Below are 14,002 nucleotides of genomic sequence, written 5' to 3' on the forward strand. Positions count from 1 at the left end.
AATGTCTGTCTAGCACATGGAGAAAGCTTACTGCAACCTGGTTAGCCACAGCTATGCTAAAAAATACCAAAAGTCCCTAACTGCTATTCTGGTTAAATGGGCCCTCAAATATCACAGTGATATTTAGACCATCACAAATCCACAAAAGAATTCTAAAAATTATCAAAGTCCTTTCTCCTCTGCAAGTACATCCTCCTCACGCGCCAAAGAAGTAGGACTAGAATACAGAATTAAAAGTATTTATCCCACGAGCTGTGTTTGCTGAGGGGTGGGGCTGAAATGAGAAACAAGTACATATCATGCTCTGTGGTCCAGAGACAGTATTTAAACAACAATGTTCAGGAGTCTTTCAGAGCTGGTTGTAATTGGTGCATACATCCAGCAATTTGTCCTCCCTGTTGTTTCTCCAGGCAGTAGAGACTGCTGCAAGGGACAACAGCTGCAAGGATAGGGGCAAAAATCCATTTGTTTTTGAATCTGTTTGTCAGAGCATGTGATGTCAATCAGCAGCCCTGCTTTCTGTCCCCTCCTCATCCTGTCATTACAGAGCTCTGGCTGTTCTGTTACTCTGCCCTCTGCTACTTTCCCATTCTGTCATTCTGTTGCTCTTAAATTGTCAGGTTCTTCTCACTTAATTGCAACAGAGTGAAACCCAAATAAAACAGCAGGACATAGTTACAGTTTGGGTTCTGGTGTAGTTTGGAAACATTTATTTGCTCATAGTCTGCAAATGACCCTGCAGCAGAGCAGTCTCATCCACAAAGCCAGGCTGGCTTGTCTCTGCAGATGTGGGTATTTTTCTAAATCTGGAATCCAGCAGAGTGTTGTGCAGTTTTTGTTGGTAGTGCCCATCAGCAGAAATTCAAGGCAGAAGCAGTTCTTCATCTATTGTGTCATAACATATTTTTTCTAGAACAACTCAGGATTTCCTGTAGTAGTGATCAGCATTAAAACGCCTGTTACCAGCTTTTTACAGAAGATAGAATTACTTGTCTTTTACATGGTCACTATGCAAACTGGGAGAAATGTAAATTATCTCCAAGTCCTATGCTGTTAAAGCTACATCTAGGTTACATCTAGGTTAACTAATTTAGAATTTAAGAATTTAGTGTTGCAGGCTAAGCTCACTAATACAGGCACACCTGTGTCAGCCAAACACAAACACTTTCTGCCAGAGCCTTTAACAGTTTTGTTTTCCCCTCTCTTTCCTTGATGAAATGAGGTGCTTTAATGGACACAAAGCCTCTTCTCCTTGAGTCTGATACATCCATAAGCAAGCTTCTTGGCAGGAAATACCTTACTCTTGTGAGGGCAGAAATGTGTTCTCAGCAGCTTCATGGCCTGGTCCTGACCCCTTGATGATTGTGCCAGAGGCCAGTTTTATAAGACAAGATCTAGTTGAATAGCCCAATATGAGACATGTGATGCAGTCTCTGAGGGAAGACCTTAAATGAGTTCTCTTCCTTGCTGGTTTGTTCTGCTCTGCTGGGGCAGACATGACTTGTATGAGTTTGTAACTTAGTAGACACGTACCAGGTTATGTGTTAATGCTGGGAAATGCATTGCAGGTGGCAGGAGGGAGGCAATAAGAGTTTGATCCTGCTTTGGAAGGCTGAGGATAATGACAATAGAACTGATCTCTTCTACTAAGTTCTTTCATTCTGTGAAAAATGGCCAGGCTGGCAAGACTAAAACTTCTTCCTCTCCCTAGGCTTTGCTACAAATGCTTTGATCCTTGAGGTCCTCCTGTGGTCTCTGAGCTGCTGATAGCTTTTCTGTCTGTGTAGGGTTGTACTTTATTCATATATTTAGAGAATCATTTATAAATCATTAAAATGTTTGGCCAGGAAGTATCAGCAGTACTAAGCAAGAAACATGGTAGTCAGAACACTTAGACTGACTGTTCATACCTCAGCTGCATCATCATTTGGCACAAAATTATGATCCTTGGTGGTTGTGCAGGGCTACATGAATTGTTTGAGTCTAGACATGTTTCAGTATGTCTCTCACAAAGAGTGACTTTCTGTCTGGCAACACAACAAAGGACCTTTATATTTACTATGTCTGATGACTTCTAAACTGAGAGATAACATAGTGAGTGATGCTACTAATTGTGAAGTCACCATGGAGAGAGGAAATGAATAGCAATCAGCAGGACTGGCAAACAGCTCTTCTTCTGTTAACAAAGAGTACATATTGCACAGAGTCCTGTCTCTCTGGAATGGAAGCTGCAGGTATTTCTACTAGAACATAAAAAATGCATCCTACTGCCATAACTTCCTGGTGTCTATTGAGACAGAACAATGTTTGTTGCACTCTTATGTCCTTATCCCTGTCTGAAGACCACAACCACGTTTTGTACCAAACTTCTTTTCAGAGAGCAAACATTTCAATAGAAAGCTGGGCCAAGGCATGACAGTGACTATTTGCTGTTGTCAGTGAGAGAGAAATCAAGCCACCTTCCTTTATTTTAAATTTCCATAAACTTCATGTGATGGCATTTTAACCTTGTTTATTTTCAAGGACCGAACTTAGTTTCATGATAGCAGGAGTCAGTAAATTTCATCGTTGAAATTCAGGCCTGTGCTGAGCGTCAGTAAGGCTGTCTCAGAAATGGAAATAGAAATGCCTAAAACGCATCATACTGTAACCATTCAGATTTAAAATTACCTCTTCAGACTTCCACTTTTATTTGTAAAAGCCTCTTTTTCTCTGACCAAGGTACAGGGCAAACATGCAGAGGGTAAAAGTAGGGGGAGACAGGCAGGGGTTTGTGTTCTGGACCTACTGATGACTGATACATCCTCAGCTGCGTTCTGTCAGTGTTTGCTTATTTCTGTTCTCCAATTATCACATCAATTAAATGAGGAGATAAGCAAATTTGAGGCATTTTAACCAGACACTAGTATGGCTTGCTGTCATCAAAAATTTCAGTCTCATTTTTGTGACTGCAGTACCCTGCTGTGGTTTCCCCTTTGTTATAAATACAAAGGCAAATTTAGGTTAAATAAAAGAACAGTTTATTATAAAACAATTTTTATAATAAAAATAAACAACGAGGAAAAACCACAATAAAATAAACAGCGCAGCGCTGGGTGGACAGGGGTCTATACCCAAAGGTATAGGTGTTCCCAAATCCACCAAGGAGGGTAGACTGTCCGGGGTTTTTATAGGGATTTTGTGTCCTGAGGCCAAAACTCTGAGCAGTTACTGTTCAACAGAGAGTTTAGATGGCTGGTTGAATGAATTTCCTGGAACCGTGGAACTGAATCAATAGACGACTGGGCAGAGTCCTCTCGCATGTAAAAGGTTCTGAGTGCTTCTTGATTGTATCTTCGGTTGGACTCTCAGGGTGAAGTGTCCAAGTCCGGTGTGGAGTCGACGGATATCTCGGCCGGGCTCCTTTCTTTATTTGGCTTAACCTGCTTTTTCTTTCAGGCTGACGTGTCGCCTAGGGTCATTACCGCCTGAATGGGTAGTTACTGCTGGGTTTGGGGAAATTCTTCGGCCACACTATATTTTATATACTTTTTACATTGTTACAAATCTAGTTATATACTTATTTATTCTTTCACGAATTTTTATCCAAGGTTACATTTATCACACCTTGGTGGGTGGGGTGGTGTCAGGGTTTAGCTTCTCACAAGAAGAGAAGTGACTCATGGTGATATCAGGGACAGATTCCTTAGAAGCACCTCAAGTAACTATTTTTACCATATGCCTCACAGACAACCATAATTTGTCTTTTTCTCAATTTTTGACATGGAGTAAGTAGTTCTTACCGCCCTGTGGTTATCTGAACTGTTGAGCTGCTGTGCACTTGGATATAATTGTCACAGGGAGCTCCAAATAGCTCCAGGTCTGGAGAGGTTCCAGGCTGGGCTGGCAAAACTGGGTGGGAGGTTTGAGCAGTGGAGTGTGGCAGTCATGTTGCTACCTCCCTCCAGGGCTGTTCTCCCTTTTGCTGCCAGTATGTTGCTTCCAGGACCACACCTAGCCTGTCTCCCCACTGCATGCAACACATGCCTGGGATACTGCCTGGTTTTTGAGATCTGTTCTGAGCATCTTGGCAATCAGCAAAAAAAGCAGTACAGTATACACTAGCAATGCGGTTTTTAAAGCACCCTTTGCCACCTCTGCAGTCCGGAAAGGCCTCCTGTGCACAGGTAGCTGGCAAGCACGGGTGGTGCTTCAGCAGGTGAGCCAGCAAAACATGGCATTTGAAGAGGGTGGCTCTCTTGGCATTTGTGGAGCTCTGCTTTGTTGCCCCTTTAAAACATTTATTACATTCTGGTTGTTTCCCTTAGTAGACCAAGCCAGACCAGTGAGGCAGGCATGCATTTGAATTAGCTTGGGGATTCTGCATGCCAGTCTGATATTAGTTTAGACTGCTGATGAAAAGAGAATTTATCTGCATTCCTTTTAAATGTCCAGCTGTTATCTCCTGAGAGGAGTCAAATGCCTAGGAAAAACAATCATGTGTCACCCTGTTCAACTGGAAAAGTCAGAGAGGGGAGTGAGGGATGGTGCTGGGCTCACTACAGCGGGAGGATATCAGGGAAGGAGTAGGAGTGTGGGATGGGAGGTGTGTGCCTTCCCTTCAAAGCAGGGGCCCTGCAGATAGCTGTGGATTGTGCAGGAGGTGCTTTCCCTCCCTCCTCTTCCCCACCCCCGTGGTGGCTGCCCTGCCAGCATGGATAGCTCTGGATGGTAACTCTGCCAGGAATCCTCTGTCCCCCTGGGCTGGCTGCTGCTGGTGCTGCTGTGTCAGGGCTTTGTGCCTGCAGAGCTCAGAGGCAGGTGTTGGGCTGAACCTGGTCATCCCACTCCTCGGGGGAGCCAGAATTTGAAGAGATCTGCCCACAGCAGATCTCTTCTGATGGGTGAGAAGATGCACCCTAGGGATGTCAAGAGTCCTCTGCCTGGTTTCATGAAAGTTTCTCAGCTCTTCATTTGGAGAGAGCTCATTGTTCCTCTTTTTCTTCAGATTTGGCAAGAGCTGTGGTGCTCTTGACCCCAGGACAGAGGGGTGTTAGCTGGTGGTTTCATATGAAGGGGAGTTAGCTGGGTGCCCTCCAAGCCAGGGCCAGAAAAATTAACTTTCTGCATGCCAGAGAAGGGCAGCTTCCTGATTGCAGCACTGGGGAATTTTCAATGAAATCAGCAAGAACAGGGAAATCTGGGAAGAATTCTAGCACATGAAACCTGAACATGTCTGGAAAAGCCCAGACAGGAGATAAAATATAAGGTGACCTTGCATAAATTACTGTGTGCCAAACATGGTGTCAATGTGTGGAGGCCAAATTTACATAAACAGTTTCCTTAATGGCCCTGGCAGAATTCCCCACTCTCCAAAGTGGTAGCATTGAAACCAGAGAACATGAGTTAGCCCCTTCCTATTCAGCCATCCTGAAACAAAAAGTCATTGAAAACCACTATGCAACTGCCCACTGAGTGTTTTGATTGTGAAAATACCAAACAAAAGCCTTTATTTCCAGCATATTAGGCATTTCACTGAAAATAGTGTTTTTATCGGATGTTATAGGCTGTAGGCCTTTGAATGCACTCATTCGGAGCTTTTCCCTGGAAAGGGAGCAGTCAGGGATTTCCCCAGCTGACTTCTCAGCAGCAGAGAGCCCTTGTGCTGGAAGTGTGCCATGCCCTCAGAACATAGGCTTGTTCCCTCTTCTGGGAATACTTGCTCATTTTCTCTGTGCACACAAAATGTTGTGTCTGTGCAGCCCCAGCTTGCAGTAGCCACTTGGAGGAAGAGAAGTTGGGATAAGAAGCTCTGCTGACTTCTGCAATCCAATAGAGAGTGAGTCGGGGGCTCCACAGAATTTGTGTTCTCTGAAATTCAAACACTTCCCCTTCCCTCTTCCCATAAAATAAACAGATAAGTGCTTTCTTGGGATACACAGAGGTCCATATTACACCCCTGGGGCACAATAGCAGCGTGAGTTTGGTGTGTCTGCTTCCGTGGGAGTTTGGATCTTGGACTCTGGAAGACTGTCAGGCAGCAGCAGGCTGTGCCTACATCAGTAAGATGTTCCATATGTCTGTCACATCAAGTGCAGTTCCATCCCTGGTTTGCAACTTTGACATGTTCTCATTGTAGAGACATGGTTCATATGCAATGTTGAAAATATTCTGCCATATTAAGCGCTGTAGTGGCTGATTTTTCACATCCTGCAGTCAGGAAAGTGCTGTGGTGCTGGAAATCCTCTTAGGACAACACCTCAGGATTCAGTATAGCTCCTGTTCACTGCCTAACTGTGCAATCAGTTTTGAAGAGAAACAACTGGGGACAATTCTTTCTGACCAAACTGAGGTGATCAGTGATAGAAACTGAGGGAAGCAGGGGAGTTACCATTGTGAGGCACAGGGTTCTTACCAGCCCGTGAGGTTCAGCTCTGAGGTCTCTCATCTACTGTTCAAACAGAAGCAGCAGCCTAGGGAAAACCTTACGTGTTTTAGTGTGTAATAGTCATTAATCCAGTGCATCTTAATTTCCCAGAGTAAACCATGGTGTTTGCTCTGCCTTTACTGTTGCTGCTGTGTGGCTCCTCAGATATGACTTGTTCCATGAAATGTCTCTTGAAGATATTTAGATAGGCAGTTTTAAAACTAGGAACAGGTGCAAAAGTAGATACCTGTGTGTTGTTTTTTTCAGATTTTTTTGACTTTTCAGCACATGCAATCAAACCACCAATTGCTTTCTGTGAGATTAAGGTTGAGTAGGTATTACCTAGTGTTTTCACTGACTTCAAGACATCACGAAAAACCGAAAGAAATACGTGTATTTTACTAGTGCCAGTGTAAATTTGAGTCATCTATAGATTTGAAGTATTAGCCACTGTTTCCTATTTGGCTAGATGGTTCAGAACTGTCATCTGAAAGATGTTTAAGTAGCTTGAACAGGGTGCTTACCACTCTGCTGGCTCTGTGTCTTTGACAAGCAGCAAGACAAGGATACTGTAGACCAAATGTAAAGAAATACAGCTTGATGTTTAGGTGAACAGGGCTGGTTGAAAAGTGTGAGTGAAAAAGCAGCAAAAGGATATAATTTTATATAATTTATATGTTTATATTTATATTATATATATTTATATTAATTTATATAATTTTACCTGTTTTATTAGGTAACACTCACCATAGCAACCAAAGTTTACCATGTATGAAAAGTTCTTCAAAGTCTTTCCACTGTGTTTCTTTTCCATGCAGCTTTTTTTACAACAGATGTGTGTGAAGGACTTTAGCTGCAGTGAACTGTGCTCTACAGGGCTCTTTCTTGTGGGACTGTGCAGTGTTTCCATGATACCTTTTCTTGCACATGATGTTAAGTCAGCCTCACAGTTTTGAGATTTCTCTGCCCATCCAGACACTGCATTTTTATTCCACTGGACTTGCTGTTCACGTTATCACACTGGAAATGGTGCTACTGAGCCTTCCCCAGAGCCTCTGGATGTAGCAAGCTTTGGATCAGAGAAGCACCAAATTTACCCCTACTCTGTTCTGTCACATCAGTAGTGCCACAAATGCATTAGGTCTGGCCTCTGCCACATCTGATCTTTTCTTGTTTGAGTCCTGGCTCTTTTTCTTCCTGTTTTCGTTGCAGAAAACAGATTTTGGCTGTAGACTGCTGAGCCTTTCTGACTGCTGAGACAGAATATAAAAATTAAGATTTACATTTGGGATGGATGGCAGTGAACTGCAGGGGAGAAGGATTGCATTACTTGAAAGCAGAGAGTGTGTTCCTTCAGTGAAGTGATGTACAGAGAATACTGATGATTCTTCATCAACAAGGGCCCTCTTATGTCCTTTCTAATTTGTCTGGTAACCCAGCACCTGAGTCTGTTGGGATAGACTGCTAACTTGGAATATTTCCCTGGCTGACTTTGTGAAAGCCCTTCTGTTGCTGCTGGAGCTGGGTGCTGACCCTCTCTCTGCTGATAAAAGGCTGCCATATCCAGGCCTTCCTGGGAATTGCAGGCTGCGGAGCCGAGATTCCAGGAGGATCTGTGTGGTCTCTGCAGGGCTGGGATAGCTCTCACAAACTTCAGGGTATTCATTCCCATTGGGCCCATATGGGAGCTGGCAGCTGTCTCGTTTTTGAGGCGAAAACAAATGTTGTACTCACGTAGCAGCACTGCAACAAAGCAGGAGGGAGAGAGAGGTGGATCACTGCAGAGCAGTTCTAGGCAGCAAAGCACAGACTCCATGTTAACATACGAAGTTCCCCAGATTTGATCCCCGAGATTTGATGCTGCAAAATCAGATCTGATCCCCATGATTTGATGCTGCAAAATCTGTGTTCCAGCTAAGCCCAGTTCCATGTCATTCTTAAAACATCTCTTGGTTGTTTGTTTGTTTTTCCCCCCTTCCAAATCTTAATTTTTTTTCTCTGGGCTATCTGTGCAGAGTTTGGGTCCCAGGAAAAGCTCCTGGAACAGTCCTATGTGTGTGTAGGAGTGGGCTGAGCAGGCATCAGCCATCAGCTCTGCAGCAGGGAGCTCCCCAGGAAGAAGCACCTGCTTCATACCACATCCTTCCTTGGGAAATGCTTTTTAAACCCAGCTTAATCCCCAGGCTGTAATGCTTGCTCCTGCCCAGAACTTCTGTCTTGTTCACTTTTTCTTTCCCTCATAGAGTTACTTGTAATGTGAAAATATCATAAGATACCTTATTTCCATTTTGTCACACTTCATGTGATTAGCTTTTGGTTCAGAGTTGGTAAGTAAGTATGAGTAACTACATTCACATTTTATATATTTTTTTTAATGTATCTTTGTCCTTATTTCTAAGTGTGATTCAATGCGTACAACACCATGATCTACCAGAGAAGTTTATTTACTCTGATCCTGAATTCTAAAATGGTGAATGTTATAAATAACAATTTTTTTGAAAAGTTCAATGTAAGAACTACCTCCTGTATTATCCCAGTAGCAGTAAAGAAACTATTTGCAGCATGTCAACCCAGCATGGGACAATGGTTGATACACTTCCAAGCTGAAGTGCTGTTTCTGTTTTGAAAATAGTTTTCTACCTCCATTTCTTCTGATCCAGGGAGAAGAAACTGAAAGCAAGAGTGCAGGAGTTAGTGAGTGCCTTGGAGAGACTCACGAAGAGCAGTGAAATCAGACATCAGCAGTCTGCAGAATTTGTTAATGACCTTAAAAGGGCAAACAGGTAAACACCAGCAGATGGGTGCACTATTGGTTTATTTTTGCTGTGTTCTTGCAAGGCACTGTAATATTCCACTTACCTTAATGAGATGTTTCAGGATCCTTACGTTCCATCCACATGTCAACAGTCCAGGGTTATAGTTAGAGAAGAGGGAGGTGTAAACCTCTTGTGTAGGTCACTGACAACTACAAAGTTAAGAATAGAAAGCAGGGAAATAGGTTAAACTCAATTGAGTTACTACTAGTGATTGCACAATTAGAAAAAAAAGCAAAAATAAGATTTATTAATCTTTTATTTTGTTTTTAACTGCTCCCTCTTCTTTGGCTTCAACCTCTTCATTAATAAACTGTCTTGGATAATGACACCTTAGTTCTGTTGCTCACTCAGGGCATGTTTCTTGAAGTCTCTTTGGACGGCCTAGGAATATTGTGGACTGCAGCTACCCTTCTTGCAAGCAGCCTCTGACTCACTATGTGGTTTTCCTTAAATGGTATTTAAAAGCCTTTGTGCTAAGAAGCAGCACCCATCTCAAGCTTTCCAAGCCAGTCAAGGTGAAGGCCTGGAAGCTACTCAGCAGCTAGCAAATTAGCACAAGATGCCATCCTCTGAATGTAAACCTTACTTCTTTAACATGGAAAATGCAAAGTCAGTCCTTGACTTTCTAAGCAGATTCTGGCCATGTAATGTTTTTATAAATCATATATGATACTGTGGTATATTGACTCATAAACAGTGGTATGAGAGGTCATCAACAGCAACCTCCGTCTGCTTCTCTGAACCATGTTTAGCATTCTTTATCAGTTTACTGGTAAAGGTGTGTGCTTCCCCCAGGAAAGACAGAGACATTAGCATTGATCTGGGTTTGGATCTAATCCATTTTAAAGCAGTGGTAAACTTTGGGAAGGGGATCAATACCCAGCCTTTGAAGTTCCCTGAAGGTGAGGCTTTGGGGGTAGATTTTTTGTAGCACTTGCTCTGGACAAGCCTGTTTGAATTACCTTGTATGCCTTGTGTTTTAACAGCAACTTGGTAGCAGCTTATGAAAAAGCAAAGAAAAAGCATCAAAACAAGCTGAAGAAACTGGAATCACAAATGATGGCCATGGTGGAGAGACATGAAACCCAAGTAAGAATGCTCAAACAAAGAATAGCTTTACTGGAAGAAGAGAACTCCAGACCACACACCAATGAAACTTCACTTTAAATGCATCTCTTTAAAGGATGCTTAGTGCCATTACAACTTTCTTTCTTTTGAAGGTTGACTTTTAGGTAGCTTCAAATGTTAAAAGCTCTGATTGTCAATGCTGACAAAATTTAAAAGCACCTTCTCTGGGATCCTAGAGAGGTGTCATGGGGATAATAAAAGTGTTAACCTTAAGAACAGTTTCATAATGTAAAATGGCAGTGCCTGAATTATCATGCTATAATTGTGTACATTGTCTGTGTATTCATACAGCTTCTCTTCCATTTTATTGATGGCTCGTGGGTGACAGCATCATGCAGCAGAATAATTCATGTTCAGAGGTTTTCATTTGAGTAGTTTGGAGATCATGTGAGAGTTTTCCCAGTCCCTGAGCGCTCTCTGCACACAAGTCCATACTGTACCCTCAAGACTCACTGTTGTGGTTATACCACCAAACAGGCAGCTGCAGAATGGGGATGACAGCCTAGCTGGCTTTTTCTTTGCACCCTGCTTGCAGTTCTGCTGCTCACAGTGCAGGTCAGGTAGGAAAACTCCTGCTGATGTGGGGAAAAAAGCAAGAAAGCGTAGTTGCATCACTGTGAATTATGATAAAGGTGTAATTTTTACAGTGCATAAGAGGGCCAAAGGCTGTGGGTTTCACCACACCAGAGAGACAGTCTGTGCCAAGGGTGGGTAGGGAATTACAGAAGACCTCCTGGTATTTATATGGCGTGGTGTTTGCAACTACTTCATAAAAACAGTTGGTTTTTCTTGCTATATATACACCATATCCAAGGTTTTCTTTAAGAGGCCGGGACATTTTTGTTATGTGTGTTGTACTTATTTCAGCTTACTGTGATCAAGAGGTAGAATGTCTTCTATACTTTTTTTGACCCAAAAAAGGTACTTAAGTAATGTACCTGTTTAATATTGAATACATAAGCAGAAAATAAAATGTGTATAAATAAATGTGTAGACGTATGGATATCCAGCCACAAACAGAATGTGAATGGTGAAGTCTTACAGCTTCTTAGGTTAGTTTTGTTACTGCTAACATTCTTTTGTTTAAATCGCACTATTACTGTATTATCAAACTGACTGAAGTGCAAATTTCAGCTTTTTAGATTAATGAACATTAAGCAAATCATGGGGATCAGGTTGATTTCTGTAGGGGTGAAAATACAGGAGTCTTCCATAGCACTTGATATATTCAGAATTTGGGTTTTTTTGACAGAGTACATAAAACAGCTTCATGTGTGTTTTAAAAAAAGGCAAGCTATAGTCCCTTCACTGTGCTTGCCTGCTGCTGTGTTACACCTCTGCTTTGCATTTTCCAGGCTGATCTCCAGTGAATCTGATTTCAGGAGATGTTTATTGTTTTTGCTTTACATGTTGAGTTGCACCTCAAGTTTTTTACAAGTGTATTTAGAATTATAACTTCTCTCATTTATTCCTCCCATTATCTGTACTAAGGAAATACTTTTAGAGGACTTTTTTTGCCTGCTACTGGGTTAGGTCAGTCAGACAATATAGTTGTGAGAATTTGTCTTCAGAATGTGGCATTATTGTTAAGTCTTGGTTACGTCTGGAACTGTAGCAGTTGGTTTTACTTCTCTTACTACTGTAGCTGCTGTTGTCTTCTGTCCTTAGAGTAGTCATTCCTACTTCTTGGCAATCTAGCACATCATCCACAAAGCCAGCATCACACATAATTGATTGCAACAGCAGATTAAAACAGTGCTGATTTCAAAATTTTTAGGGAGTGATATTCTGGTTTTGATTGGTCCTCTTTCTCAGAATAATTGCACTTCTTAATTTATAATTAGTCTCTTGAAGGAGGAGGCACATTGATTTCTTCTGTCTTTATGGTTCTGCTTAGCAGCTCTCTATGGTGTTTTCCCATTTTTTGGCCCAATTTCTCATGCCCAGGGAGGTGGGGGTTTGCCATCAGCTTTAGTGGTACCTGAGCACACTTGTTCTGAAGAAACACAAAGGAAAGTATGCACCATGTGCTGGGCAAAAAAGCAGTTACACTTTTGTGTTCTGGCATCTGAAACACCCATGTTACTTGAGGTCACCTCAGAATGTCCATGTGAAATACCTGTCACTGGGGAGAACAGAAACCATACTGCACTGGGCTGCCTCTTCGGCTAATTCTTTTCCCCTATTTAGAATAATGGAATTAAAGGATGATTTGGGTTGGAAAGCACCCTAAAAATCATCTTGTTACAATCCCTTTCTCTAGGCAGGGATATCTTCCACTGGACCAGGTTGCTCCAAGCCCCATCCAACCTGGCCTTGAACATTCCAGGGATGGGGCAACCACAATTCCTCTGGGCAACCTGGGCCAGTGCCTCAGCACCCTCACACAGAAGAGTTTCTTCCATAAAAAAATTCAGATACACAGAGGCATAAAACACTGCAGCCTCAGTGCTTTTCCCAGGCCTGACAATTTGCTGATTATTTCACTAGATTTAGCATGAATCTTCTGTGCCAGCTGTACTCTAGAAGGGCTTTAGAATAAATTACATATCACCAGTAAATGTAAAACCATTTTTCCCCATAAGGGTTGTAGGTGAAAAAGCAGCATTGGTACCATCCAGCCTCAGCAGTAGCCATAGTTTGCCAGACTACCAGTTGATTTATTTGCCTCAGCAGGCACCTACTGCACCATTTGCTGGTATGCTGGAAAGGATCAACAGAGGAGTGGTCACAGGTTTCATGTTTCTGTGAAAACTGCTCAATAATGATAATCAGCTCCAGTGTCCCCCATTAAAATGGCACCAACCTGCAGAAAAAATGCCAAAAACCCCTCAAACTCCTTTCATGCAACTCTGAAGTACCAGCACACCAGAAATATCCGAGTGTGCAGTGCACCATGAGTTAGAGCAATTTAACTCTCTTAACACTTGTTGCAGAAATAATAAATTTGCAAAGCAAGAAAAACAGGTGATTCTTAACAACCTCAGTCTATTCATGAATTACTGATTGGACTTCTTTTGATTTTCTTAAGTCACCAGAGTGCATGAAACTTTGTATTTCAGAGTGCTCAGAAAAAAAAATTATTTCTGTGATGCATAAATCTTCACCAGCTTTAATATACTGTTAGCAATTGCAAAGCACATGTGACTAAATTTGCATTCATGTCGTGTTCTACTGGTTTTATTAGAATTTTCTCCTCCTTTAATACTGCACCATGCATTGTAACTTTAGAAACTTTTCACCTTACTGAATTAGCTTTAAATGTATTGCTACCTTTTAATTTCCTAGCACCTGTAAAATAGCTATTTTGTGTTCATTTGATATAGAATTGTAAAAACTGCATTTATTTATACAGAGGCATTTATAATACTTATTTTACAAATGTTCTTATATTCTGAATAAATTTCTAATGCTGTTTCTTTGCCTTGGGAGTTGTTTCACCATGGCTTGTTGCCTTACTGTTGAACGGGACTGCCTAAAGATACTTGGCACAAAGGTATCTCATCTCCAAGCTAAATTACTGTGGGAAATGCTTTTACATGGTCAGTAAAGTTAATAGAGCCATGAAAAGTTAAGAACTCTGATCTGGCCACAAGTTTTATCTAGGCTGAAGAACATCAGTACTTCTTTCCACGAACCCTCTACATCTTCA

At 41.9% G+C, this 14,002-nt stretch overlaps 1 protein-coding gene across 2 annotated transcripts in view; it reads left to right on the plus strand.

Annotated features, from left to right (window-relative positions):
* The window catches only part of MCC (MCC regulator of Wnt signaling pathway), a 186,792-nt gene extending 173,027 nt beyond the window's left edge, over positions 1 to 13,765 (plus strand). For both annotated transcript variants that reach the window (XM_014258752.2, XM_014258753.2), the window contains 2 exons: positions 9,067 to 9,189; positions 10,209 to 13,765. In XM_014258752.2, coding sequence (XP_014114227.1) covers positions 9,067 to 9,189; positions 10,209 to 10,389 — 304 coding nt within the window. In that variant the 3' untranslated portion in view covers positions 10,390 to 13,765. The remainder of the gene's footprint in view (positions 1 to 9,066; positions 9,190 to 10,208) is intronic.
* The last annotated feature ends 237 nt before the right edge of the window (positions 13,766 to 14,002 follow it).

Source organism: Pseudopodoces humilis, chromosome 4, assembly GCF_049639895.1.
Source record: "Pseudopodoces humilis isolate 2021_Gansu_Grassland_sample_001 chromosome 4, ASM4963989v1, whole genome shotgun sequence".
Lineage (NCBI taxonomy): Eukaryota > Metazoa > Chordata > Aves > Passeriformes > Paridae > Pseudopodoces > Pseudopodoces humilis.